This window comes from Podarcis pityusensis, assembly GCF_964106645.2.
Source record: "Podarcis pityusensis genome assembly, chromosome: 1".
In the NCBI taxonomy this organism is placed as follows: domain Eukaryota; kingdom Metazoa; phylum Chordata; class Lepidosauria; order Squamata; family Lacertidae; genus Podarcis; species Podarcis pityusensis.
Genome location: NC_138028.1, coordinates 128,034,073 through 128,061,122, shown reverse-complemented (window position 1 = coordinate 128,061,122; position 27,050 = coordinate 128,034,073). Strand labels below are relative to the sequence as shown.

The window sequence follows — 27,050 nt, the reverse complement described above, 5'->3', positions numbered from 1 at the left end:
GCATGGTTCGAAAACCAAGGTGCGGCTTCCGATTGCCTGGAGGAGCTTCCTGCACTCAATCAGAAGCCGCAGAAGCCCTGTTGGACATTTGGCTTCCAAAAAACGTTCGCAAACCAGAACACTCACTTCCGGGTTTGCGGTGTTCAGGAGCCTAAACGTCTGAGTACCCAGGCGTTTGACAACCAAGGTACAACTGTGTGTCTATCTAGCTTTAGGAAAGGCTTTGAGTTTCTGTTTTCTCTTCGAGGCATCCACAGTGCTTTTAATTCTCCTTCTTCTTGGAGCTGAGGTGGTGTGCTATGCAGCTTTTCAGACTACAGTATTTCTCTTTCTGTGTGAAAATAACAATAAAAATATTTTACAAAACTGGGGGGGGGGGGAATAGGCTGCAATCCTCTTTCCTGGTAGTAAGCTACATTGAGTTCAATAGGGCTTACATCTGAGCAGTGGGTTTTCATGTCTGAGAATAATAAGGGAGCCGTTTATAATGCTGGGGTGCTTGAGGAATTGGTTCCCTACAAAGGTCAGCTATCCTGTGGATTGTGACCTCCCAATTTTATGATGCAATTTGTGGATGTGTTTCAGGCTATATAGAAATGTGAATTTAGAGCAAAAATATGTTAGAAATGTGTATTTTGTGAGAAAATGCATACAGAAATACAAATTTTCATGCATACAGAAATACAAATTTTCATGCATACAGAAATACAAATTTTCATGCATACAGAAATACAAATTTTCATGCATACAGAAATACAAATTTTCATGCTGTTTTGTTGGTTTTTTAAACCACAGATTACAGCAAAAAAGAACAAAACTGGGGTTTTTTAAAATGAAAACATGAAGAATTAACACAGACCAAAAGCAGACTGATCCATGCAACCCTATTGTGAAGATATCTAAGTGTATTGTGTTTTACCTGGACAGCAAAGCCAGGCTGGGGGGGGGGGGCAGCAAGCCACAGACTCTCTGCTACAGACTCTTCCTGCTCACTAAACCCTGTTACCTCTTCAGCTTCCAACACCTCCTCTTCCCAGTATTCTCCCTTTGACCACTCATTGTTGTCCCACCATCACTCCCTGGGCTCTGAGCCTTCTTCCCTTGGTGCAGGCATCCCCAAACTAGGCCCTCCAGATGTTTTGGGACTACAACTCCCACCATCCCTAGCTAACAGGACCAGTGGTCAGGGATGATGGGAATTGTAGTCCCAAAACATCTGGAGGGCTGAGTTTGGGGGTGCCTGCCTTGGTGGCTTCCCAGCTGGTTCATCTCACCACTCCTCTGTATCCAGCTAGTCCATGACATGCATAAATGGATCTTTGCCAAAGTGTCCACTTGTTAGGGTTTTACTCTTGTTTTAAATGTATTTGTTGTTTTTGTGTTTTTACCGTTTTAAATTATTTTATGTGTAAATCACCTTGAGATGGTGCCTTAGAAGGTAATTAATAAAATAAAATAAAATAAAAAGAAGAAGAACTGAATCGAAAGTCTTCCCCATCTCTGATTCACACAGCTATGTTTTCTGCATAAGGAGTGCTCATGGTACAGTTGTCACCCGGTAATCATACCAATCTGTGATCAATTAAAATGAAATGTAAACAGATAGACGACAAGAGAAGACTCCCTGGAAAAGACCCTGATGTTGGGAAAGATGGAGGGCACGAGAAGGGGACGACAGAGGAGGAGATGGTTGGACAGTGTTCTCGAAACTACAAACATGAGTCTGACCAAACTGCGGGAGGCAGTGGAAGACAGGAGTGCCTGGCGTGCTCTGGTCCATGGGGTCACGAAGAGTTGGACACGACTAAACAACAACAAACAGATAGACTGAACCTGCTTGCTGCTATGTCACGAGAACCCCATACATTACTGATAGCACCCTACCTTCAATGATGTTCTCAACATTCTTAAATGATTCTGTAATGTTTCCTCTTTCTATTTTCTTTTCTTCTGTCAAGAATGACTTATGCTTAACTGCCTCCTGAAAAATAGGAGGAAACACAGCATTCAAATCCCAGAACACAAAGCACTATGTCGTCGTTGTCACTACTATCTTACAGTTCTTTCAGATGCACTGATATTCTTTCCCAGTATAGTTGCACTGATTTTACTCTAGCTAAGGAGTTGGCTCATGCCTGATCAGAAACTAAACAATAGGTTCTTTTCCTGTTCATCAAATCCCTGTTGTTGAAAGATCTGTGTCCAAAGTGCTGTATGGGAAAGAACTATCTCCAGAAATAAATAATAAACAAATACATTAAAAAAGACCCTTGGTCTGTCTCAGGCATCCCAAAATCCACCCTTTTTCGTGTTATGGTGAAGGCATTTGGTGTTCTTTGTCCATCTGTTCAACCCCCATTCTCGTATTGTTCTTTGAAAGTTGTATCTACTTTTGCGGCTCCCCAGTGAGTATTATTACATGAGTAGTACCTGTGAGAATGGAGAACATATTTCATCCAGAAAGCAGCTGGAGGTGTAGCACAGTAATCAAAGTGTTGAGCTTTGAGCCTCAGCCATGAATTTACTAGGCGTCTTCAAGTGAACCAATATCGCTCAACCACCTTACCCCACAATCTATCACATGCGGATAATGATACTGACATCTTATAGGTTGTTTTAAAGGTTGCTGAGATACTATATGCCACGGGTGGAGAACTGTGACCCTTCAGATGTCACTAGGCTCCAACTCCCAACAGCCAATATGGCCAATGGATACAGATGATGGGAGTTGTAGTCCAACAACATCTGTAGGGCTACAGGCTCCCCTTGCCTGCTGTATGTAAAGTGCACTAAATGGTCTGAGGTACGCGACAAATGCTAAGAGGAGGAGGAGTTTGGATTTGATATCCCGCTTTATCACTACCCGAAGGAGTCTCAAAGCGGCTAACAATCTCCTTTCCCTTCCTCCCTCACAACAAACACTCTCTGAGGTGAGTGGGGCTGAGAGACGTCAAAGAAGTGTGACTAGCCCAAGGTCACCCAGCAGCTGCATGTGGAGGAGCGGGGAATCGAACCCGGTTCACCAGATTACGAGTCCACCACTCTCAACCACTACACCACACTGGCTCTAAGTACATTTGTATGTACTCTGTCATCCTGACATTGCTGAAAGGAGACTATTATATACTTATGGACATTGCCTCTTTCTCAAAGACACATGTCTGATTCAAGAGATGGCAGAACAACCTAATAAGCCGATTAGCCCTTTTGATTTGAAATTCAGAACTATAAAATATATGCACACAGTGGCACACTTGGATGATTCACGCTCATCTGAACAAGCTGCAGTACAAATGAGCATCACCATTTTCTAGTTCAAATCGGGAAAAATGAATACAGTAAATGGGCAAAAGTACAAAGATTCACAAAACGTTTAGGGGTATGCGTCCCCCTAGAAAAAAGCACTGTTCTTATCTATTCCAACAGTTAAGATAGAGTGCAAGTAAAGTACCTCTTGAAGCTTCACAAATGAGAGGCTGATTTCTTACCTCAATGGTCAGGATCAGTTCCAGTTCTTGGTACTCTATCTTCACTTTTCTTCTGGCTCGCTTTGCGCACTCGTAGGATTCTGCAACCACACCGCAGATAATGTGGCCGATATATAGTACCTGCATGACACCCGACCAACAGAAATGGAATGGCTTCACTATACAGAACAACAACAACGTGGTTGTTTAATGTACTTCAATAGATTTCATGCTAAGGCTTTGGGCTTCAAACCATGTTCCAGAGACTATCCTGGGGTTCTCTGGAAGCTTTTCAAGCACAGCGAGGATATTAGTAACAGCAGGTGAATTGCCCTGAATGGCAGCTTGCTTGCCACTACCAACCTTCCTCTTCAATGTACAGGCACAGAGGAAGGGTGGGCATATTCTAATTTGCATGTCTTGTGCCATGAGTAATCTCTGACTTCAACTGAACTGAGGGCCCACCCTAGAAGACTCCTCAGAATTCTCAGCAACGACCAACTGACAAGTGGATATGTCAGAGGTTTGCCGATGAAAGCTACTGGTAAAGTATATATATATGTGGCATTTATCTTAAGTAAATATGAAGTATTTAGCATGCACCACATAGCGCTTCCAGTTTATCTGTTTAAGCAGAGGACTTCATTACAAGAGTGGATAAATTACCGTATTTTTCGCTCTATAAGACGCACCAGACCACAAGACGCACCGAGTTTTTGGAGGAGGAAAACAAGAGGAAAAAAAATTCTGAATCTCAGAAGCCAGAACAGCAAGAGGGATCGCTGCGCAGTGAAAGCAGCAATCCCTCTTGCTGTTCTGGCTTCTGGGATAGCTGCGCAGCCTGCATTCGCTCCATAAGATGCACACACATTTCCCCTTACTTTTTAGGAGGGAAAATGTGAGTCTTGTAGAGCAAAAAATACAGTAATTTGCTTTCAAGTAGCTAGGGTGTTGTTTTTTAAAAGGGTATACATATTGGAGACCAAAAAATATACAGTATATAGAATGACTGAGGACCAACATAAACATTTGTGTTTTTTTTAAACAATCCTTTCAAATTCATGACAATTAAGGGGTGAAGATTGGGCTTGTGTTTAATTTTATGGGATAGTGGCTAAGAGGCAGTGAATTTCAAATTCCCAGCTCAAAAGTAATGTCTACCACATACCCGAATAGGCGGCCTTAAATAGCGCATTACCTCCATCTGATATATGGGTTAATAATATTGACCCACCATACAGGAGTTCTAGTTGCAGGATCCTATCTCCATGGGTTATAGCTCTATGATAGAGTGCATATGCTAAAGGTCCCAGCACAATGGGAATTCACCTCTTCTCGCCCAATGTGTGCCCCATACCACCCCCAAATTTGCTCTGGAGGGTTGGGGGAGTCCCCAGAACAGATTTAGGGGGATGCAGAGGGAGAAGAGTTTCTGCTGCACGAGGAAAACCTTCGCGTTTGCAGAGTCTTAGCCTCAGTGCTATGTTGAGCACAAGCCTTTAAAATACATTTATGTTTTAATTCTGCATTCATGGATCCTTCAAACAATGATTCACACACAGACACTGTGGGGCTTCTTGCACATTTAAGGGTTGCCTAGAACTGAGATTTTCACTATTTGACTTTCCCTGTCCAGGAGCTATGGTGGTGAAAGATGTTACAGCTAGTAATTACTTTCCTTCCTCTGGAAGTTTGTTAGCTTTTTCCTCCAAAGCAACTCAGTTCTAGTGGTCTAGTCATGCCCAAGGAATTGTAAATGTGTGCCTTTGATAAAGAAAAAAATATTTTTAGGGTACAATTCTGGGCCTGCTTATCTCTGAGTCGATGTTGGATAGGAAGGCAAAAAGCTCAGAAAATACCTCTTCGCTAGCAAAAACTTCCTCTTTTCCATCACCATTATGCCCCGGAATATCAGCTGCTGTTACCACGGCAACCACCCCTGGTTCTTCTAAGGCCTCTGACACATCGATGGATCTGGAAAGGAGAGATAAATAAAACACTTTCGTTCCAATGGGTCGCAGTGATCAAACATGATGGCAAGATGAATTTAAGAAATAAATGTTTTAATAAATAAACATTCAGGGGCTAAAGTAAATATGCACTTTTTCCCTATGTGACTAAGTTGTGCACAGCTAGTATTTCTGCAGCTGGAAACAGACAGTGAAACATCCCAATGTATTTAATCTTAAAAACCTCTTTGTACTATCTTAACTGGTATCTGTGTATGTGTGAAATCACCCCTAACTGCAATACAGGCAGGCAGCTGATATGTGCAGCTGATATGCCCACCCTAGACTATGGTTACCAGATTTTTTTCAATGAATCCAGGGACACTTTTTTTTTTTTAAAGCTGAGTAGCAACAGGGAGTCAGTAGTAGGGATGGTGAGGCAAAAGACCCTGGGCCCAAGCACACATGCATATTGTATATAAAGGTGAAAAGCCCTTCTTTTGCACCCTGTGAAACATAAATACACAGAGTTTTTTAAAAACTGGGCAACGGCTGCCCGCCCGCAACTCCCTAGCCTCCCCCGATCAGTCAAAACAAAGGTGGAAGGGGGCAGGAGATCTGTATCACCGGACGTCCCTGGTTCCCCTTTAGCAGTGGCAGTGGCAGCGGTAGTCAACAGCCCCGAGCCAGCCTGGTAGCGCAGTTGGCTCTGGCTGGCTTCAGGAGCTGCTTGCTGCCATGGCGCCCGCCAGTTGGCCTCCCAGAAGTCCCCATATGATGTGTCTTGTGCGCAACACATTATATGGGGACTTCTGGCGAGGAAAAATGGCGGGCGCCATGGCAGCAAGCAGCAAGCATCTCCTGAAGCCAGCCAGAGCCAACTGCGCTACCAGGCTGGCTCCAGGCTGCTGAGGCTGCCGCTGCCACGTTTCCCGGGGACAGATTTGCAAATCTGGGGACATTCCGGGGACGGAATTTGTCCGGGGACAGATTTGCAAATCCAGGGACTGTCCCCGGGAACTGGGGACGTCTGGTAACCCTACCATAGACATTTGCAGGACAATAAATGGTGCCGTCCCCCATGCCATCCCCACTCTCAAATCAAGTTGAAGAGTGCCCATCTGGTCAAGTAATTTGAGGCAGAAAAGACCACAAACACGCCCCCCCCCCGCACCCTGTCCCTGAGAGTTTTAACACAACAATACAGTGGTACCTCGGGTTACATACGCTTCAGGTTACAGACTCTGCTAACCCAAAAATATTACCTCGGGTTAAGAGCTTTGCTTCAGGATGAGAACAGAAATCGTGCTCTGGCGATGCAGCAGCAGCAGGAGGCCCCATTAGCTAAAGTGGTGCTTCAGGTTAAGAACAGTTTCAGGTTAAGAACAGACCTCTGGAACGAATTAAGTACTTAACCCGAGGTACCACTGTAACATATTAACCAGCAAACCATTTGCCACCCTTTCATGACACTCCAAATCGGCTGCTTCAGGCAGCTGCCTCACTGTCCCTAATGGTAGAACTGGGTGTGGATATCAGCCTTGTGTGCTGGGTGCACTGAATAAGCACTTCCAGAGCACTCCACTCTTATTTAAAAGAACTGTATGTCAAGCCCTCCTCTTTCCCCCTACATTTGCAAGCACACTTTCATTCCAGCCCACTCCTGAAGTAAACCAAACCAAGATTCAAAGCATGTCCAGCATCTGTTAATATATGTCCTCCTTTCCATGTTCTACTGCCACACTTTCCTCACGCATTTTCCTTCTTGTTACTTACAGAATCTTTGCGTGGGCGCATGTGCTGGTGACCACAGCCATGTAGAGCTGCCCTTCCTCTGGAGGCATGTCGTCGACATAGTCTGCTTCACCGGTGGTATGTTTAATACCAGACTGGTGCATGATGGGACGCCCCACTGGGTCCTGAGGAGGCTGATGAGGGTCTACATCCTGTCATATGGTAGAGACATTTACTATACAGTGGTACCTTGGGTTACATACGCTTCAAGTTACATACGCTTCAGGTTACACACTCCATTAACCCAGAAATAGTGCTTCAGGTTAAGAACTTTGCTTCAGGATGAGAACAGAAATTGTGCTCCGGCGGCACAGCGGCAGCAGGAGGCCCCATTAGCTAAAGTGGTGCTTCAGGTTAAGAACAGTTTCAGGTTAAGAACGGACCTCCGGAATGAATTAAGTACTTAACCCGAGGTACCACTGTACAGACAGTTCATTAGATTACTGAGTATTACTCAGAAAACCCTACTAAAATTATATGGTGACAACATGGTTGTATTTCAGTTTGTACAGGCTGAACGTTGGGCCCAGAACTTGTACCATGTTACTATCTGTACCCAAAGCTCTGATTCCATATTGGCTTATATAGGAGGACCAGTCAAGCTATTAAATCATGTTGGCCAAATATACATTTTCTGTTAGTACATGTAAACATTTACAATTAGTATCCTTGGTATTATGGAGGACAACTTTCTACCACATGAGTCTGCCTAATCCTTGAGCTAACCTGCTCTGTTTCCCACCACTTTCAGTGGTTCAATTAATGGTGACATCAGGCAGGCTCTTTTTAGCAGTAGTGTCTAGATTGTGGAACTCTCCCTGCAAGAGATTCATATGGGCTTCCATACTGCAGGTTTTCTGACTCTCCTTAAAAGCATTATGTTTCACTGGGCCTTTGGGCTTAGAGTGATATTCTGTCTCCTTGGTTCGCTGTTGACATTTTGTTGCTGAGATGCTGGTTTTTGGGTGATCTGATTTATTTATTTATTTATATGTTAATTTACTACTGGATTTACCTAGGTATAACACAGTCAAGGCAGTCACAGACAACTACAAAAAAAGATGGAAGCAGCGCAGGGAGGAAAACACAGGAGGATTATCAATGGATGATGATGTTGCGTAGACCCCAGGAAAAATAGGACTGAATGGTAAGCAACCTAGCATGGAAGCAGTCCGGAACTAGATTCTTCACCAGCAAACGATCATTTATTTCATACCCACCCAACAAACTCAAGTATTCCTCTTATGCAAATATAGTAGTCTGCCACTTTTATTATTATTATTATTTTGTAAATAATTTTTATTCATTTTCCAAAAAAGAAAAACAACAACATTCGTATTAATAACAAATCAAGCCAAATCTTAACACGTTCAAAAAACAAAAAAAATACAGCCAATTATAGAGTCTGAATTAATTAATTTCAATGGGACTTCCCATGTTCTGGATTTCAAGAGCTAAAGTCCATCCTTTATTTTTCTGCTTTTGTTACTTCCCAATTTCCCAATCCTGATATTGAATTGATGATCTTCTCTCTCTGTCAGTTAGTCGCTGGTATAACTCTCTATCTTGTTTTGTTTAAACATTCCTTATTTCTGTAATCACGTAGCGGGCAAATTTCTATTGCTTTGTTTTATATTTTTATTGGTGTAAACCACTTAATCAATTAGTTAAGTCACAGATCACTGGGTGATAAGCCATGCTAAGTACTAAGACTAGACCCATTGAACTTAATGGATATGCGTAACTTAGAAGCATCAATTTCAGTGCGCCTACTCTGGGTAGATCTCAGTTGAATACAACCCATTATATTTAGAGAAGGGTGGGTTAACATGATAGCATTGACAGGAATGTTAATGTTAGATGATGAAAAGCAGTGAAAACAACCTCACTGACCTGGTATATTTGCATACCCTGAGGTGGTTTCTCACGGAACTCGCCTAAAGCACTGGCGTATTTCTTTGGCAAGTCAGGATACTTAGATGGATTCTGTGGGAAGACAAATTAATTATATATTACATCAATTTTCCCCAAGAAATTCTTCAGGGGCAAGCAACCATATAATGGTAATTCATTGCCCAAATATGTACTACCAGGGTGCTCAAATTAAGATATGACTTGCACAACTACTTCTGGTGTGTCCTTTCTACACATGTGGGGGGGTTTCCAGTCATGTAGCAAAATCTCCACTTATAACATCTTAACAAACTTTTTAATTTTTGTAAAAAGTTGTATTCGAGCCAACATGAAGCACTGGCTGAATGAAAACAGCATGGCATCTGTTACATAGGAAGAAAAGCCTGCTGTACGTAAGACAATTTTTCTACATAGGTGCAGAAAAAACGGTGTGTAAAAATTATTAATGGAAACAATGATCTTTGGTAGAGGCAGAAAAGTAGGAGGAACATTGTTTTTAAGAGGAGGGATAGTTTATTTCTTATCCGCCTATAGTGAACACAAGAGAAGCCTTGTTGGATCAGACGAAAGGCCCATCTGGTCCAGAATTCTGTTCTTATAGTGGCCAACTGGGTGCCTATGGAAAGCAGGCAAGACAATGGCACCCTCTTATATGTGTTGCAAGCCACTTGTATTCAGAGGCATGTGTGCCATAAGCACCGTGTGAATATGTACCTAGTTCAATTACTAACTGCTTACCCCAAAAATAAGGCCAGACTTGCTCTTGTGCCATTAATATCAGCTTGATTTACAGAAGAGCTATTTCCCATACCACATACCTTTTGGGAATTGAGTGAACAGCTGCTGGAGACTGGAGTGGAAAAGTATAAGGCTTTCTACTCAAATAGGAAAGATGATTATTTTTTTCTCCCCACCTTTGCTTAATACACAGCCTGATGAAGAGCTCTGGAGAACCCTGAAGGCTTGGGCGCCATTTTGTGACCTTCTTAAAGTTATTGCCCTACTTTGTTCTTTGGGGCGTTATTTACCATGTTCTTTAAACCTTGTAGCACTTGCAGATAAAATCTGAAGAAGAAGCTGACAAGCAGAGTTCGCCTATATTCCACTTTTGCACCCGGGGCTGAAGGAGAGAGGATAATTTCTTCAAGAATTAGCCTGCAAGCTTCATTCAGCATCTCTTCATCCCAGTTGCTGGGGGGAGAAATAATACAACCAAATAAGTTTCTTTTATCAAACGATAGGTATGTATATGCAGAGTTTTGAAGGGGTGAGGAGAAAAAGGTTTCCAAATGCGTTTATTAAAGTGACTTTGATAATGAAGTACACTTTGCCACAAGGAAACTCAACAGATGGGATTTCATTTCAGGTTTCTCAGGAACTGGCAAATAATATTATTCAAAATAGGTCCTTTCTACGGTAGGAAAATAGATTGCATAATATGAACCAGTCATAGCTAATCTTAATATGGAAGAACAGGACATTGGTGCTGGTGACCCAGCCTACATAATCCACAATGAGCATTAGGAACATATGGATAAAACACTTAAAGTCGTTGATCAGAAAAATCAGTTTCTAACAGTGACCAGTCAGATAAGATGCCTTGAGAAACTCACAAGCAGAATATGAAGATGTACATAGGTCATGACTTGACTAATAAGGAATGATGCAGTTAAGATTTGTGTCATAATAATAATAATAATAATAATAATAATAATAATAATAATTTGTTATTTATACCCCGCCCATCTGGCTGAGTTTCCCCAGCCACTCCAGGCAGCTCCCAATTGAGTGTTAAAAACAATACAGCATTAAATATTAAAAACTTCCCTAAATCTTAACCCAAATACATAAGAGTGTGGAAGGTTTTGTTTTATTTAACATGGTGTTTTAATGTTGTAACCTGCCCTGGAACCTTAGGGAGAAGGTTGGGTAATAAATGAAAAAATGATTGAATGATCTTGCTGCAGTTCAGGGAACTGAATTACATGACATCTAGTCCTACAATTCCCTGGGACCAGAGAATGAAAAAAAATTTCAGAAAACTGCTATGTATAATTGTTCTCTTAAATTTTATCCCAAATTCGTATTCACAGAAATTGCAATTCTTCTCCACTTCCACTCCAGTGTGGTTTGGTGAAATGTTGGAGAGGTGCTTTGGTTTGTTAGTTTTTAAGAGCAGCATTCTGACATGATCTAAACCAATTTTGAAATGAAGACATTTGCCCACCTTAAAAAAAAAAAAAGGTTTTCATTACTACTTGCAGACAAGGTTTAAGTACAGAGAGAGTTTAATTTTCCTAGCTTCTAGATTCTGCCCCAAGCTCTTCCAAAAGCAAGAAACAGCTATTCCTATATAATGTCAAATGGTACAGTCAATGTACCTTCCAATGAGCTTCTGACAGGTATTTCTTGCGCTCACTGTGGTAGGACCAATGCCACCATATAAAATAGCCATGTCCTCGATGACACCAGTGCCTGGCTGGAAAAGGACTCTCATTGAAGAATTTGTCACAGACAATGCATTTTTTCGGCGCTCAGCCTGCCGGAATGCTGACACAAATTCATCCTGGCAGATGCAAGAAGGAGAAATTGGGTTATTTTACTGCCCTCATCATGCTAGTAGCTGTAGGGTGTACAGCTTCCGGGTCACGTGGCCAGCATGACTAAGTCGCTTCTGGCGAACCAGAGCAGCGCACGGAAACGCCGTTTACCTTCCCGCCGGAGTGGTACCTATTTATCTACTTGCACTTTGACGTGCTTTCAAACTGCTAGGTTGGGAGGAGCAGGGACCGAGCAACGGGAGCTCACACCCCGTCGTGGGGATTCAAACCGCTAACCTTCTGATCGGCAAGCCCTAGGCTCTGTGGTTTAACCCACAGCGCCACCCATGTCCCAATGCACATGTGGTTGGTTGTTAATATCCATGTCTTTAAAGGCATGTCCAACAGGTAGATTGTGATCTACCGGTAGATCGCGGGGTTGTTCCAGGTAGATTGCAGGATATTGGACGTGCTCCTGATCGATCCCCCTGAAAAGCTCAACAACTCTGGGTCACCCTCCCCAAAAGATCAACAACTCTGACCATCCCTTCCCAGAAAAAGATCAACAATTCTTGGCAATGACAATGGGTAGATCACTGCCAGTTTTTTCTAATAGTGGGAGTAGATCACTGTCTCTTGGGAGTTGGACGTGCCTGATATAGACTATAAAGGTAAAGGTAAAGGGACCCCTAACCATTAGGTCCAGTCGTGACCGACTCTGGGGTTGCGGCGCTCATCTCGCTTTATTGGCCGAGAGAGCCGGTGTACAGCTTCCGGGTCATGTGGCCAGCATGACGAAGCCGCTTCTGGCGAACCAGAGCAGCGCATGGAAATGCTGTTTACCTTCCCACCGTAGCGGTACCTATTTATCTACTTGCACTTTGACGTGCTTTCGAACTGCTAGGTTGGCAGGAGCAGGAACCGAACAACGGGAGCTCACCCCATCACGGGGATTCGAACCACTGACCTTCTGATCGGCAAGTCCTAAGCTCTGTGGTTTAACCCACAGTGCCACCCGCGTCCCTTATTCTTGCTGCATAGGAGTGGATTAAAGAAGGGAGTTGATAACTATGGCATCACATGGGCCATTCAGCCATCCAAGAAATCTGGATATCATTCATCTACAGCAGCCTTTCCCAGTCTCCAGATGTTTTGGTCTAAAGTTCCCATCAGCACCAGCCTGGTCAGGGATGAGAGTTGTAGTCCAACATCCCAAGGGCATCAGGTTGAGGAAAGCTGCTCTAGAGAGATGGAGACCGCAATGTGGCTGCTTACTGGTGAAGGAAATATTACTACCCATGGCACATATGCAATCAGCACTGCTCACAGGTTTAGCATATTTTTGTAGTTCTTCAGAAACCTGCAATACCTATGTGCCCAGTGGGACAAAAGTTAATGAGTGTGCGCATCGAGACATGCTTGAGGAATTTGTTATATGCAAATTCTAGTAAGAAATAAACTGATCTGAACTTTCCAGAGCTAATATAGAATCAAGGAATCATAGAATTGTAGAGTCGGAAGGTTGAATCCAAGTGAGAGCGAAAGGGACTCAAGAGTTACAATTTTTTAAAAAAATGTTGGTCTCTCTGTTCCCAGACCCCTGAATATATTTAGAGAAGACCACCCATTTTATTAAATGCAGCTTTATTGACTGTTTTCAGTGCATGCTTTTTATGTATTGGCATATTGATTTAGTGAAGTATGACTGCTATTTTGTCCTGTCTGTGAATTCTGTGTAGGATTTTAATTGTTATAGGGTGCAGGCCATTTGAGGTGTCAATTTTCTAAAACCAGATGATAAATATAATAAACAAATAAATGAGCAACAAGGAGCAATGTGTCTTTCATTAAACTTCCTACCCTCACCGATCCCTAGGTAATTTACATGTGATTTTTTACTGGTAGATGAATACTTGGAAATATGTTGCCTCTCTCTCCAGCAATGTGTTGACCTGCCATTTATGTGCCTGCATGGACTAATTTATGTTGAGTTTTTGATACAAATCTTGTCTTGCCCAACATAAGTGTTTCATGGTGCAGAAAGCATCTTGTGTTTGGAGGGGTGGGGAGGAAAACATACAGACACAAACAAACAAACAAACAAACAAACAAACACACAACTTACTTCCTTGGAGAAAGGGATAAAAACAGAGACTATGACCTCTCTTGGTGAAAGGTCTGCCTGTGGCAAGCGAGCAAGGAATTCATCATTCAAGGGAATCTGTCGTGATCCATCTGATAGAGGAAATAATAGTCTTTAGAGAATGAGCTCTTAACAGATACTGATTTTATCTGTCCCATGCAAGAGAAAATTACCCCTGCATCTATTCAAGCTCTGAGGCAGAACTGGCCCTCTTCAACGGCTGATTTACCCAACAGAAACATTTGTATGAAGGATGCTGACAGCTATAAATAATTTGAGCCATTTCAGATGCTCCCAATTTGTAGCCAAGGTAGTATTGCTCAGAACTTTGCAAGATCAAACCTGCACACTTGTCAGTTGGCATTTGTCGTTGATAAATACAATGGACTTCCACTTGTTTATTATTATATATTGTCTTTGTTGTAAACAAAAATTGCCCTTTTCCCTTATGGGGTATCCAAGAGCCCATATAGAGTCCTTACATAGGTTCCCTATCGGTAGGAGAGAATAACAGAGGCCAACCAGAGAATATTGAGAAGCAAAGCAGCTAGTAAGCTTGATCTTTATTGATCTGTTGCAACAGGGTGCTCCCCTCACCCGCAGGAGAGAGGAGGGACCCAGAAAAATGGTGTGCAAGGCCTTATAAAGACTTTTGAAATTGCCACCCTGTAGATCAAGACCACCCCCAGAAACAGCATACATACATCACAGAAGGGGTGTAACCTAAGACCACCCCTCAGATACATCATACCTACATCACAGAAAAGGCGGTCTAAACAGAAATTTAAATGTTGTTTTTCTCTTGTCCTTGTTTATCTCATGCCTGGCAGGTTATTTGATTGGATTGCCTGGGTAGCCTGGCCAGTCTTTTGTAATGATAAATACTTAGTTCCTGGGCCATGTCACAGGCTCACATCCTATTCAAACACAGACATACCCTCAAGACAGGATTTGTGAAGGAAAAGACAAAGGGGAGGCTTTTCCACTTTGACCTTGCAGAGAAAACATTTGCTCAGTTTAGGAATCAAAATGGCTTCAGGTCAGTCTTCCTGTGCTGATCTATGTACGTGCGGTTATGAACATTACCATATATCTAAGACCTCAAAATTCCTATCAAATCTTCCTGGGCAAGCTTATATATCATAGAATTCATGTAATAATACAACACCCTGCATTTTGCCATTGTAACAGAACATCAGTTAGTAGGTTTCCTCTCTCTCTTATCATAGTCGTAAGAGCAAAACAGCGGGAAGGAAAGTAAGGATTCTGCAGAATGACTTCTGCTATTAGGACATGATTTTATTCCCACCCCCTCCCCACTATTATGAAATTGAATCACATCCACACCATTCGTTTAAAGCATTCTTGTACCGCTTTAACAGCCACGGCTTCCCTAAAGTATCCTGGGAGCTGTAGTTTGTTAAAGGTGCTAGCTCTGGTAGGGGTCTCCTAATAATTCTCAGCTCAGTCAAGAAACAGGTAGTTCACAGTCCCTAGAACATGGGTAGGTAAACTAAGGCCCGGGGGCCGGATCCGGCCCAATCGCCTTCTAAATCCGGCCCATGGATGGTCCGGGAATCAGCGTGTTTTTACATGAGTAGAATGTGTGCTTTTATTTAAAAAGCATCTCTGGGTTATTTGTGGGGCCTGCCTGGTGTTTTTACATGAGTAGAATGTGTGCTTTTCTTTAAAATGCATCTCTGGGTTATTTGTGGTGTATAGGAATTTGTTCATCCCCCCCAAAAAAATATATAGTCTGGCCCCCCACAAGTTCTGAGAGACAGTGGACCGGCCCCCTGCTGAAAAAGTTTGCTGACCCCTGCCCTAGAATATAGGATCTATGTTTACCAATAAATCATTGGAAAATACTTACTGTACTAGATGCTATGTTACTGTTGATCAAAGTGTCTAAAGCTTTCTTATTAACAGTTTATAAGAGCATAAAAAGTTCCTAGTCAGTTGATTCGCTCACCGTATTTTTAACTGTTATTTCATTGTGTACATTTTGATCAAACTACCCAGTGCAGAACTGTATGCAATGGGAGACATTGCCTTTTACCTATTGATACCAGATTGAGAAGTGCATTCCCAGCTGCCAGTACGGGGTTCAGATCCCAGGTCGATCCTCTGCTCACAATATGTCCTCCTAAAGACTAATAGACAATGGTATCACTGTTACTACCACTAAAATGGGTATATCCTTTATTTATTATTTCTTAAAATGTATACACTGCTTGATTGTAAAAAAAAACACCCCTCAAATGGTTAAAAGACAACAATCCAATTTCCCCTCTCAAAGGATTCTGGGTGCTGTAGTTTGCTGGTCACAGAGTTACAATTCCCAGTTAGGTAAAGGTAAAGGGACCCCTGACCATTAGGTCCAGTCGTGACCGACTCTGGGGTTGCGGCGCTCATCTCGCTTTATTGGCCGAGGGAGCCGGCGTACAGCTTCCGGGTCATGTGGCCAGCATGACTAACCCTCTTCTGGCAAACCAGAGCAGCGCATGGAAACGCCGTTTACCTTCCCGCCGGAGCGGTACCTATTTATCTACTTGCACTTTGACGTGCTTTCGAACTGCTAGGTTGGCAGGAGCAGGGACCGAGCAACGGGAGTTCACCCCGTCGCGAGGATTCAAACCGCCAACCTTCTGATCGGCAAGTCCTAGGCTCTGTGGTTTCACCCAGAGCACCACCCACGTCCCTTACAATTCCCAGTGTCCCTTAACAAACTACAGTGCCCAGAATTCTTTGAAGAGGGAAATGTGCTTAGCATGTGTTTTAGAGGTATATTGTGTATACAGCCTCAGCTGGATTCAAGCCCTGGATTTTAAGCCAACAAAGTTTTAAAAATCATTATTTATTTAAACAGGAGAGTGGGGGGACAAACTATGCATGTCTTGTGTTCCTTACTTTTTAAAATGAAAACCAGCTTTGGAAAACTGAGATTAACAACAGAGGAAAATGATATAGAGACAACATCAATGGGATATATAAATCTTATGGGAGGTGACCGCTTTGTGTGCCTTGGTACTAATGAGGCACTTGAGTGCTTCCCTTTGTCCCTTAAAATAAGAGACTTGCAAATCTTTCCACTGACTTGTTGCCAGTAAGAGAGTTGGGACTTTTTGTTTTTTGTTTGTTTGTTTTTTAAATTTTATTAAGTACAAATTAGAAAACATACATATTTACAACAAAATACAAAAGAAAAAGAAAATACATATAACCAAGGAAAAAAATTAGAGAAAAAGTATTTGTCTCTTTTCATATTTACAATTATTTATACCTCTATAAAATGCTATTCACAATAAAGGAGTGAAATGAAATATAAGATATCAGAAAAAAGGACAAAAGAACAAAGAAAAAATAAAGAAGTAAAAGAAAAAAATCATAGGTGAAAATTTTTGAAAGTAGGTAAGTACTCACTATACATAGCCATTTCCCATCTATGTTTATATTCAATTGTATAATTTCCTCTTGTCCTTATCTACCTTAAGTAAAGTGTGTTTTTTTAAAAAAGACTTCCACCATTTGCCTCACGCGTTTTTAACAATCTGTTCGTCAGATCCTCTGTTCTTCATATTTTCCCTTTGGATTTCCTTAATGTTGGGACTTTTTGATTTGGACTGGCAGGTGGGTTTGTGAATCACTAAGACAACATCTTGTGTGTTTAGAAGTGGGCACTGCACAGCCAGTTGTCTATTCTCCAAAGGCTGGGAAAGATGAGTAAAAGCAAAAATGACCCAGGCAATGGTAGGGACAGAATGGGGTCCTTCACACAGACAAGTGTATCCATCCTTCACCACCCCATAATTGTTCCTTTATTGCCAAATGTTTACCCTTAGTGATCCACCTGATAGTTCTGGAGCAACGGGGAAGGAAGCCCATGGCTTAGCAGTACAGACAGAGCATTGGATAGGGTGCAAATATTTATGAGAGAATGGAGGGCAGAACTGTGAAGCCATGGCAGGAAGTAATCTGTACCTGGTCAAAGGAAGCAAGGTGGGAAACCTACCGCCAAATTCCTAATTTGTTCTCCAGCAAGGGTCCTCAGTTGCTTCAGCAGCACACCATAAATCTTTGACTTTTCCATTGGGAGTTCTGGGGTGATGGTTAATAGGAAGTCCCTCAGTTGGGCAAGATGGATTGCTGCACCGATCAAGATCCCTGGAACCAAGCAATTTTCACAAGCGGGGGGCGGGGGAGAGCACAAATGGGCATTTTTAAACAGCCACACAGTCCACAGGCAGAGTTGGTGTTTGTTGTGATAAGGGGCAGCAAATAACTGATACAGTGGTACCTCGGGTTAAGAACTTAATTTGTTCTGGAGGTCCGTTCTTAACCTGAAACTGTTCTTAACCTGAAGCACCACTTTAGCTAATGGGGCCTCCCGCTGCTGCTGCACCGCCGGAGCAGAATTTCTATTCTCACCCTGAAGCAAAGTTCTTAACCTGAGGTACTATTTCTGGGTTAGCGGAGTCTGTAACCTGAAGCATCTGTAACCCGAGGTACCACTGTATATGCAATCCAATGCATGGCATGTCTAAAGGTAAAGGGACCCCTGACCATCAGGTCCAGTCGTGACTGACTCTGGGGTTGCGGCGCTCATCTCACTTTATTGGCCGAGGGAGCCAGCGTACAGCTTCCGGGTCATGACTAAGCTGCTTCTGGTGAACCAGAGCAGTGCATGAAAATGCCTTTTACCTTCCCGCTGGAGCGGTATCTATTTATCTACTTGCACTTTGACGTGCTTTCGAACTGCTAGGTTGGCAGGAGCAGGGACCGAGCAATGGGAGCTCACCCCGTCGCGGGGATTCGAACCGCCAACCTTCTGATTGGCAAGTCCTAGGCTCTGTGGTTTAACCCACAGCGCCACCCGCGTGTCTACTGAGTAGCAAATCCAAATGGGTTAAGTGGGGCTTGCCCCCAGGCGAGCATGTATAGGGTTGAAGCCAGATAGAGTTGGAGGGATTTACTAAGCCAGTGGAATGTATATCAGCTAAAGCTAGGCAAGTGTAAATTACCCCTATTTCAAACTCTGTTCAGGAGCAGTTCTACTGCTGGCTGAGCTAGCCTAAGCCAGGCAGAGTGGAAACAAGCCTTTAAAATAAAGTTTTGTTTGCAACACCCTTTTTGCTGGCATAGGTTCTGCCGGGTTGCCAGGTCATGTGACAGAGGTCAGTGGAGTTAGGATCCACCATTAATCCTCCCACAACTACCCAATAACACCTACCGGTATTTTTCAGAGTTTCTGCCAGTGTAAGATCTACCAGTCTCACCTGAGCTAGCTGATCCATGGTGAGAGATTTATTCCAGGGGATCTCCAGCTGATCCAGGATCTGGGGCTCACACCAGCATAGCCTGGTTGCACTAGGAACCAGCTGACTAAACAGGATCCTAACTCCCTCATCCTAGTGAATCTTGGGTTTGTATTTTCTCCTGACTTATAAACCATGTAGATAACGTCAAAATAACAGATGAAACATTGCCTGCTAAATATGTATGCAAATAATAGGTGAGAAAATGGTATCTCTAAGATGTGTGCATCCATCCATCCAGACACAATGGCCTCAGTCTAGCCAAAGTCAATAAGGGCAGAGTCCTATTGAAATCCATATTGTTTTAAAGCTAGCCACAACTAGTTCCATGATTGCTATGGGACAATGGGTCTATGCTTCAATGTATGAAGGCAATACCTGATTCAGTGAAGCCCACGAGTTAAGAATTATCGCTTGCCTATATTCACAATGGCAATGCATACGCTGTTTATCATTGTAGTACAGTACATTCAGTACAGTTTAGCGCCACCCAAAGAGCTGAAACACTGATCCCCAATGGTGGCCCCAGTGACTGCTTAGAGACGTACCGTTGTCTCCAACTTCAGTAACATGCAGATCTGGGATCCTAGTAGGATGAAGGAGAATGGGATGATAGACAGAAAGAAGTTTCATATCAAGTCCTAAAAGGGACAAAATCACAATGAGATATCAGAAAGATAAAGCAGGACCACAAGCAAGGTGGCAGAAACAACTTTTGGGGGCACCAGCCCCCTCAAATATTTTATTGGGGGGGGCAAAGGGACCTCAGCCTCTAGGATTTGGCTCCAATCAATGCACACTCTATATCTGTCACATCTAGTCAGTCCCTCAAACTAGGTTAGAATCACATTTTTAACAGCCTCGTGCATTTAAAACAACAACCCCCCCTCTTGCAAGTTTAAACCTAGCACAGCAGCTTGTATGTTTCTCCCCAATGAGCTAATTTTGTATGTACAGGGAGATTTTGTTTTTTACACAGCAGGCATTCAAAAATTAGATTCCATACCTGCCGTCTACAGTATTACAGTCCATTCTACCAATTCTGAATTCTGCTACATCGTTCTGCTGCATACAGCAATCTCCTCACTATTAGAGTCACTTCATATCACCAACTTTAGCCTAAAGTGTTCTGCATGATCCATGAACAACTCAATGCATTGACAACTGCTGCATCAAGCTTCTATTTCCAGTGATATTACTAATACAGTCAATTGCCTAGACCAGGAATAGCCAATGTATTACCCTCCAGGTGCTTGCTGGCATACAGCTCCCATTATCCCTGGTCATTGGTCATGTGATACATCTGGGGGCACCATGTTGGTGACCCCTGCTCTAGGTATAGTCGTATGCATGTATATAGATGTAGGTCAAGTTTTGGTGTCAAGCTGGCAGCTTCATTTTATCTTAAACTTTCAGTAGCTTTCCTTGCAGATGTTGCCTCATGCTATGCAACACTTTGATCACGTCCACACCATATTTTCAAGGCACATGTCTTCTCCCAAAGAATGCTGGGAACTGTAGTTTGTTAATGGTTCTGGTAATTGCAGCTCTACAGTTCCAAAGAATATTTGGAGGAAACCATGACTGGTAAAGTGGCATAAAGGTAAAGGTAAAGGGAGCGCTGACCAGTTGTGACCGACTCTGGGGTTGCGGCGCTCATCTCGCTTTATTGGCCAAGGGAGCCAGCATACAGCTTCCGGGTCATGTGGCCAGCGTGACTAAGCCACTTCTGGCGAACCAGAGCAGCGCACAGAAACGCCGTTTACCTTCCTGCCAGAGCGGTGCCTATTTATCTACTTGCACTTTGATGTGCTTTCGAACTGGTAGGTTGGCAGGAGCAGGGACCAAGCAATGGGAGCTCACCCCGTCACGGGGATTCGAACCGCCGACCTTCTGACTGGCAAGTCCTAGGCTCTTTGGCGATCACAATTCTATGATTTGTGTGACCTCTGGGCTGATTGGGTGATTAGCAGGGCTGCATTTACATACCTACACTTGTGTTTCCTACAACAAGAGGTGCATCTGGGTAGTTGGCTTTCAGGTTGACAAGCTCTTGCAGAGACACGGGAGAAATCCAGGTGGTTCTCTCTCCATTGAAAACCAGAGTTTTTCCTTTGCTCTCTTCAGCCAATCTCTGTGAGAAAAAGCAACATGGATAGAGTATTGCACAAGGATGAACAAAACGCAAACATAGCTGTTTCAAGGAGAACCAAGCCCTCTTTAATCCTGAACCACACCTTACAGTTAAGTGTTAAGCACTCTTCCCAGGATAGCTTTATGGTGCTGGTGTTGTTTTGTGCATCCACAACATAGAGGAGATTACATTTATGGTAATTTAAAAATTGCAAGAATTTCTGGCTTTAAAAAGAAGTGTGTAAGAAAAAAACAGAAAATATTTTCAGAGAGTTTTCAACAGTGTTGATAAGGGGGATGAAGTGGCAGCGATAGAAAAACTTCACAGAGATGTGAAGTTGCTGTCTTTTTATACTCTAGTAAAGAGGACTGACTCCTGCCAACCTAGCAGTTCGAAAGCACATCAAAGTGCAAGTAGATAAAAAGGTACCACTCTGGCGGGAAGGTAAACGGTGTTTCCGTGCGCTGCTCTGGTTCGTCAGAAACGGCTTAGTCATGCTGGCCACATGACCCAGAAGCTGTCTGCAGACAAACACCGGCTCCCTAGGCCTATAGAGCGAGATGAGCGCCGCAACCCCAGAGTCGGTCACGACTGGACCTAATGGTCAGGGGTTGCTTTACCTTTACCTAAAGAGGACTGAAGTCCATGATGAGCAGGCAATTGGGGAAAATAACCCATTCATCCTTCTGGCAACCCCAGTGAAGGAGGGATGCATTTTCAGGGGAGATCTGGTAAGCAGGTGGGGGTCGGGTAAGTGTGTTAGGGTTGTATGGGGAAACACAACCCCGAGCGAGTGCTTAGAACCCACTGGAATCTTGCTACCACTTAGCAAATATTAGGGGTGGCATGCAAACTTTGTAACAATATGCAAACACTCTCTCACACACACACTTATACAGTCTATTATAGACTCCTTCACAACAGGCATGAACAAATTTCTCCTACCATTAGTTCAGGAGGAAATATATAATCCTGGGTTGGGTCAATGGGATGAAATCTTTCAGGCTTGCATAGACCTGAGCACATCTATGGAAAAGAAATGAAGGCTTAATATTAGCACGCACAGGAAGTGGAAAAGAAGGGTATAATATACCTCTAGCAGTGGCCAAAAATGTGGGGCCCATGAGCCCATTTTTAAAGTTTTTTTAAGGGAGTGCTGTAGGCGACAACGCCATCTGGTTGATTCTCTCCCCACTCCCCCTGGACCCAAATACAGACATAAGGAGACAAAACTCAGTCACACACATATTTGCTCTTCAAAATAGTATTGGCAAAAGTTAGGCCCAGGAGAATTAAAATGGATCTTCCTGAATTTGCAACATCAAATTAAAGCTTACAATGGTAGGCAGCATAGTAAAGACAAACAAACCCATAGATCTTGTGCTTACGAGCAAGTCAAAACCATTGATCCAAGGCACAGATCCTCATGAACAACAAAAGCACCAACAAATCACCAAACGCATCTGTGGCCATAAGAGGTGATCTGTGCTTCGGTGATGGTTTTGAGGGGAAGCTTTGTAAACATTACAAGGATTTGCATGATTCAGAAAAGTGAGCAATTTGGTTGTCCTGCATTTGTGAAGCAGGCCTCCATAGACAATGCAGATCAGGCATACTGAAGTTCTCACCCTGGGCCAGCAGGGGGGATACTGTAGATAGTTATGCAAATGAAGGATCGAAAGTGACGTTCAGTGATTGGATAGTTTTAAAAAGTTGCTACAGTTACGATGTTCTGGAGCTCTATATAAGCAGGCTGACTGAGCTCTTCAGTTCTGTTCTGTTCTGGCTTCTGAATAAACAAGAGTTGTTTGAAGAATCGCTGTGTCGTCTGATATGTTCGCCCACAACTTAACAAGGCATATGTTCAGCGGGCCTCAAATTGGGATTGATAGGATATAAAATCACATTGTGGATGACCTTTGTTTGGACAATGTCACCATCATTTAATTATTTGGAACATAACATGCTCTACTCTTCTTCTTCTTCTTTTTGTAAACGCATTAGAAAAGCATTTCTCCTCAAATCGCATTAATCCCTATTTTAAAACACAAATAACCAAAGCTCTTTACAGAGTAGTCCACTGCCAATTGAAGATTTTGCTTAGCAAACACCCAGATAGTTAAGCAGGTTTAGAGCTTCCTCTGCAATGTTGCTCAAGGGTGTGGTGATTATATTTCACTGTTGTGTAAGAAACACAAGCTCCGTTTAAACCATTCTTGACCTTCACACTCATCACAAAGCTGATGAAAGGATTATGAAGATGGCATAAATCCTCTTTGCCAAAACTTGCCTTATTGCAAAACAGTATTAGAAGAGTAGAGGGAAACGCTGACAACCGAAAATGTTTCCATTCACCTATCATGTTACACGTCCTGTGTACATACCCACTGCAGGTCAGAGCTAGTCTAATAAGATTTAACTTGGGTGCATGAGAAGGTAGCTAAGCCACCTCACCCTCTGAAAGCGACGCCTGTATTTTTATGTTCCAAGTTTTACAGATCTGGCTTCTCCCTTCTAGGATTACCAAATGCTCCAGAGACTCTCATTAGACCAGTGAAGCATGATTTAGCAAGCAAAATTGCACTCCCTGCGTGTATAGGATTTTGGGGTGTATCGATCAGTGCAGACAGGGAGGGTTAAGCCTCCTCTCCCATACTGTGACTCCAACCCCTAGTACTACCCTGTGTGACTATTAAGCTTAGAAACCGTTGGCAGGCGCCACTGCAGGACTTTTTTCAAACCTAATTGTCACCTGGAAAGGTAGGCAGAGGAGGGGAGGTTGTGTGGTGCCCCACAGCCATGGAACATTTAAACACAATACCATCAACCCTCCCCGCCACAACTTTGCAAAATCTGTTGCAAAATCGCAGTAAGCTTGCACTGCTTCTGAAAGATGGATCCAGTTCTCACTAAATGTCAGAGGAATTCTGGCAGTTCCAATGAACTGGTATTTTGTACTGTTTAATGTGGAACTACAGTTTCTCCTCTGGGTAGAAACTCTGTGATCCTGGGTTGACCTGAATAAACTCCTGGGTTGGAGAAAGATTTACTACTAATTACTTCCCGGCATTCTCATCGCCCAGGCTTGCGCCCCGGGGAGATCACTTCAGTGCTACTAACTTCACCCCTGGAGGCTCACTCCATTGTTGCTCGAGACGGACGGGTGCCAACTTTCTGTCAAAACACTGCTATTTTTCTGAGAAACTATGTTCCCTTTCAGAATAGGGCTGGGATTGCTCCGAAGCTTGCTCCCATCTGGCAAGATGGTGCTTTGAAGGATGGATCGGCATCTACGTATTTCTGAGCTCAGTCACATTCTGGGATATTTGTAAAATCTCTCTCTATAGTTGCTGGTTCCTCGGACTTCATGTGACTCTGTAAAGCAGGGCTGGGGAACTGTAATGGAAGATTTATAGATAAGTGTAGTGTACACAGAGTTAGGGCCCCCTGCAGCTTAGCCCACCCCCAATAATTGGTATCCATTCTTAACTGAGTGAATACCTTTGAAACGTAACTGCAAACAAAGAATTGTCATGGTTGAATTATAGCACTTTAGTTTGTTGTGTTGTGTTGTTTCCATTCTTCGTTTCTCCTATTCCCTGTTTGAAGTCAGGGAAGGCTGTTCCACTAGGGTGTGAAGGCTTTCCTCAAGTGGAAGTTTTAAACACCAAGATAAACTCACTGGCACTTGTGTAAAGATTACACACGTTCAATCATTGTGTGATAAATGTGGGAATTAGAAAGTGGTCGCTTACCCGGTTTCCTTCTCTGGAACACGAGTGTTCCTCTTTCCCTTCTTTCTCTTTCCCTTCTTTCTCTTTCCCTTCTTTCTCTTTCCCTTCTTTATCCATGCAACATTTCCCACTCCCTGCCAGCGGGCAGGATTCCTAAAGAAAGAATTCATTCAATAGTGTTACAGAGGGTTATCCCATTCCAAGCAATGCATATGGGTTTTTAAGGCTGCAAGGTGAAGCAAGTCCTGTGGAACACAGCCAGATCCTTTATATTTTTATTTGTGGCATTTACACCCAGCCCTTTAGCCCCAAAGGCTATCAAGCGGCTTAGAAAATACTAAGAGAACTTTTGAGAAAACATGCATAGGTTTGCACTTGTAAAATACGTGTTTAGATGTTTGTTGTATTTATATTCTTACATTAATACCCTACCTTTCTTCCATCATGGAACCTGAGTGGCATCCACATGGCTCTGAAGAAGTCTCTCAACCGAGCACTGAACAGATTCAGAACTGCTTAGTTACAGTAAAATGGTAGCTTCATGTGCCTTTAGATCAGGCATAGGCAAACTCCGGCCCTCCAGATGTTTGGGACTACAACTCCCATCATCCCTAGCTAACAGGACCAGTGGTCAGGGATGATGGGAATTGTAGTCCCAAACATCTGGAGGGCTGGAGTTTGCCTATGCCTGCCTTAGACCATATCCTGGAATGTGCCACCCCCTCAACAGGTCATTGCCAGATTTCTCCCAGAAAGGGTAAATCCAGATTAACCAGGGATGAGGAGATGAGGAGAGCCTGACAAGGACATTAGGTAGACTCTGAAAAGTGTGTGTGAGGAGCACCGGCTCTACAAGATATATCCCTCCCTGGAAGCACCCTCCAACTCATGTTCCTCAACAAGTAAAGGTAAAGAGGCCCCTTAAGTCCAGTCGCGGATGACTCTGGGGTTGCGGCTCTCATCTCGCTTTACTGGTCAAGGGAGCCGGCGTTTGTCCGCAGACAGCTTCCGGGTCATGTGGCCAGCATGACTAAGCCGCTTCTGGTGAACCAGAGCAATGCACAGAAACAGAAACGCCGTTTACCTTCCCGCTGGAGTGGTACCTATTTATCTACTTGCACTTGACGTGCTTTCGAACTGCTAGGTTGGCAGGAGCAGAGACCAAGCAATGGAAACTCACCCTGTTGTGGGGATTCGAACCGCCGACCTTCTGATCAGCAAGCCCTAGGCTCTGTGGTTTAGACCACAGCGCCACCCGTGATATTCACTAAATACCATCCAGAGGCATAGTATTGGAGGTGATAGACAGCCATCATGACTAGCAGCTATTGTTAACCTTATCCTCTGTGACTTTACCTAATTCCTTCTTAAGGCCATCCAAGTTGGCATGCATATTGTGGTAGTGAAGAGGGAATAATACACACTTTCCCTTAATCTTCCACCATTCAGCTTTTGGGAATGACTCTGGGAGACAGAGAGAGAGCCCTGACCACTTAGACCAAGCAAAATTTTATATCTATCACGTCACTTTGGCGAAGGGTCAAAAGTGCCCCGTGCCTTTGTGTATACCAACAAATAGCAATTTTAACACAGTGTTATTTATTTTTCTATTTGTTTCCCTTACCGGAGAGAAAGCACTGAAGCTGTCAACTATAGGTCTGTATCCTGTGCAACGGCACAAATTGCCTGGAAGGAACGATCAGACACAGAGATAAACGGATCAAAGCTACAGTTTTGCAAATCATCTGAACCTAGCACTTCAATTCAACTTGTGTAACAGAGATCATGGGCAACTAACTTTGGTAGGGATTTGGCCAGGATTTGAATACAAAACTAAAAAAAATAATGTAGCCTTAAAGGGGGCAATCTCTCTCTCTCTTGCATATACACTGCTTCTCTTCCTTATCCATGTACCTGAGGATATGTTGATCGAAATGTAATGTTGTTATATGTTTTAATTATTTGGTGGTATGCTTTTTTGGACCGTTAGAACTTAAAATAAAGAACAAGAAGAAATACTTGGAGCCAGTAAATTTGCTCTTGTAGGGTGGTGGGCTGAA

At 43.2% G+C, this 27,050-nt stretch overlaps 1 protein-coding gene across 2 annotated transcripts in view; it reads right to left on the bottom strand.

Moving 5' to 3' along the window:
- The window catches only part of LOC308482481 (aldehyde oxidase 4-like), a 70,338-nt gene that overhangs the window by 33,729 nt on the left and 9,559 nt on the right, over positions 1–27,050 (bottom strand). For both annotated transcript variants that reach the window (XM_081015580.1, XM_081015581.1), the window contains exons 6-20: positions 26,615–26,676; positions 25,012–25,143; positions 22,202–22,282; positions 21,112–21,256; positions 19,671–19,763; positions 17,820–17,971; positions 15,867–15,960; positions 13,790–13,899; positions 11,506–11,690; positions 10,153–10,315; positions 9,104–9,196; positions 7,193–7,362; positions 5,327–5,441; positions 3,489–3,608; positions 1,885–1,981 (exon numbers count right to left, since the gene is read on the bottom strand). In XM_081015580.1, coding sequence (XP_080871706.1) covers positions 1,885–1,981; positions 3,489–3,608; positions 5,327–5,441; positions 7,193–7,362; positions 9,104–9,196; positions 10,153–10,315; positions 11,506–11,690; positions 13,790–13,899; positions 15,867–15,960; positions 17,820–17,971; positions 19,671–19,763; positions 21,112–21,256; positions 22,202–22,282; positions 25,012–25,143; positions 26,615–26,676 — 1,812 coding nt within the window. The remainder of the gene's footprint in view (positions 1–1,884; positions 1,982–3,488; positions 3,609–5,326; positions 5,442–7,192; positions 7,363–9,103; positions 9,197–10,152; positions 10,316–11,505; positions 11,691–13,789; positions 13,900–15,866; positions 15,961–17,819; positions 17,972–19,670; positions 19,764–21,111; positions 21,257–22,201; positions 22,283–25,011; positions 25,144–26,614; positions 26,677–27,050) is intronic.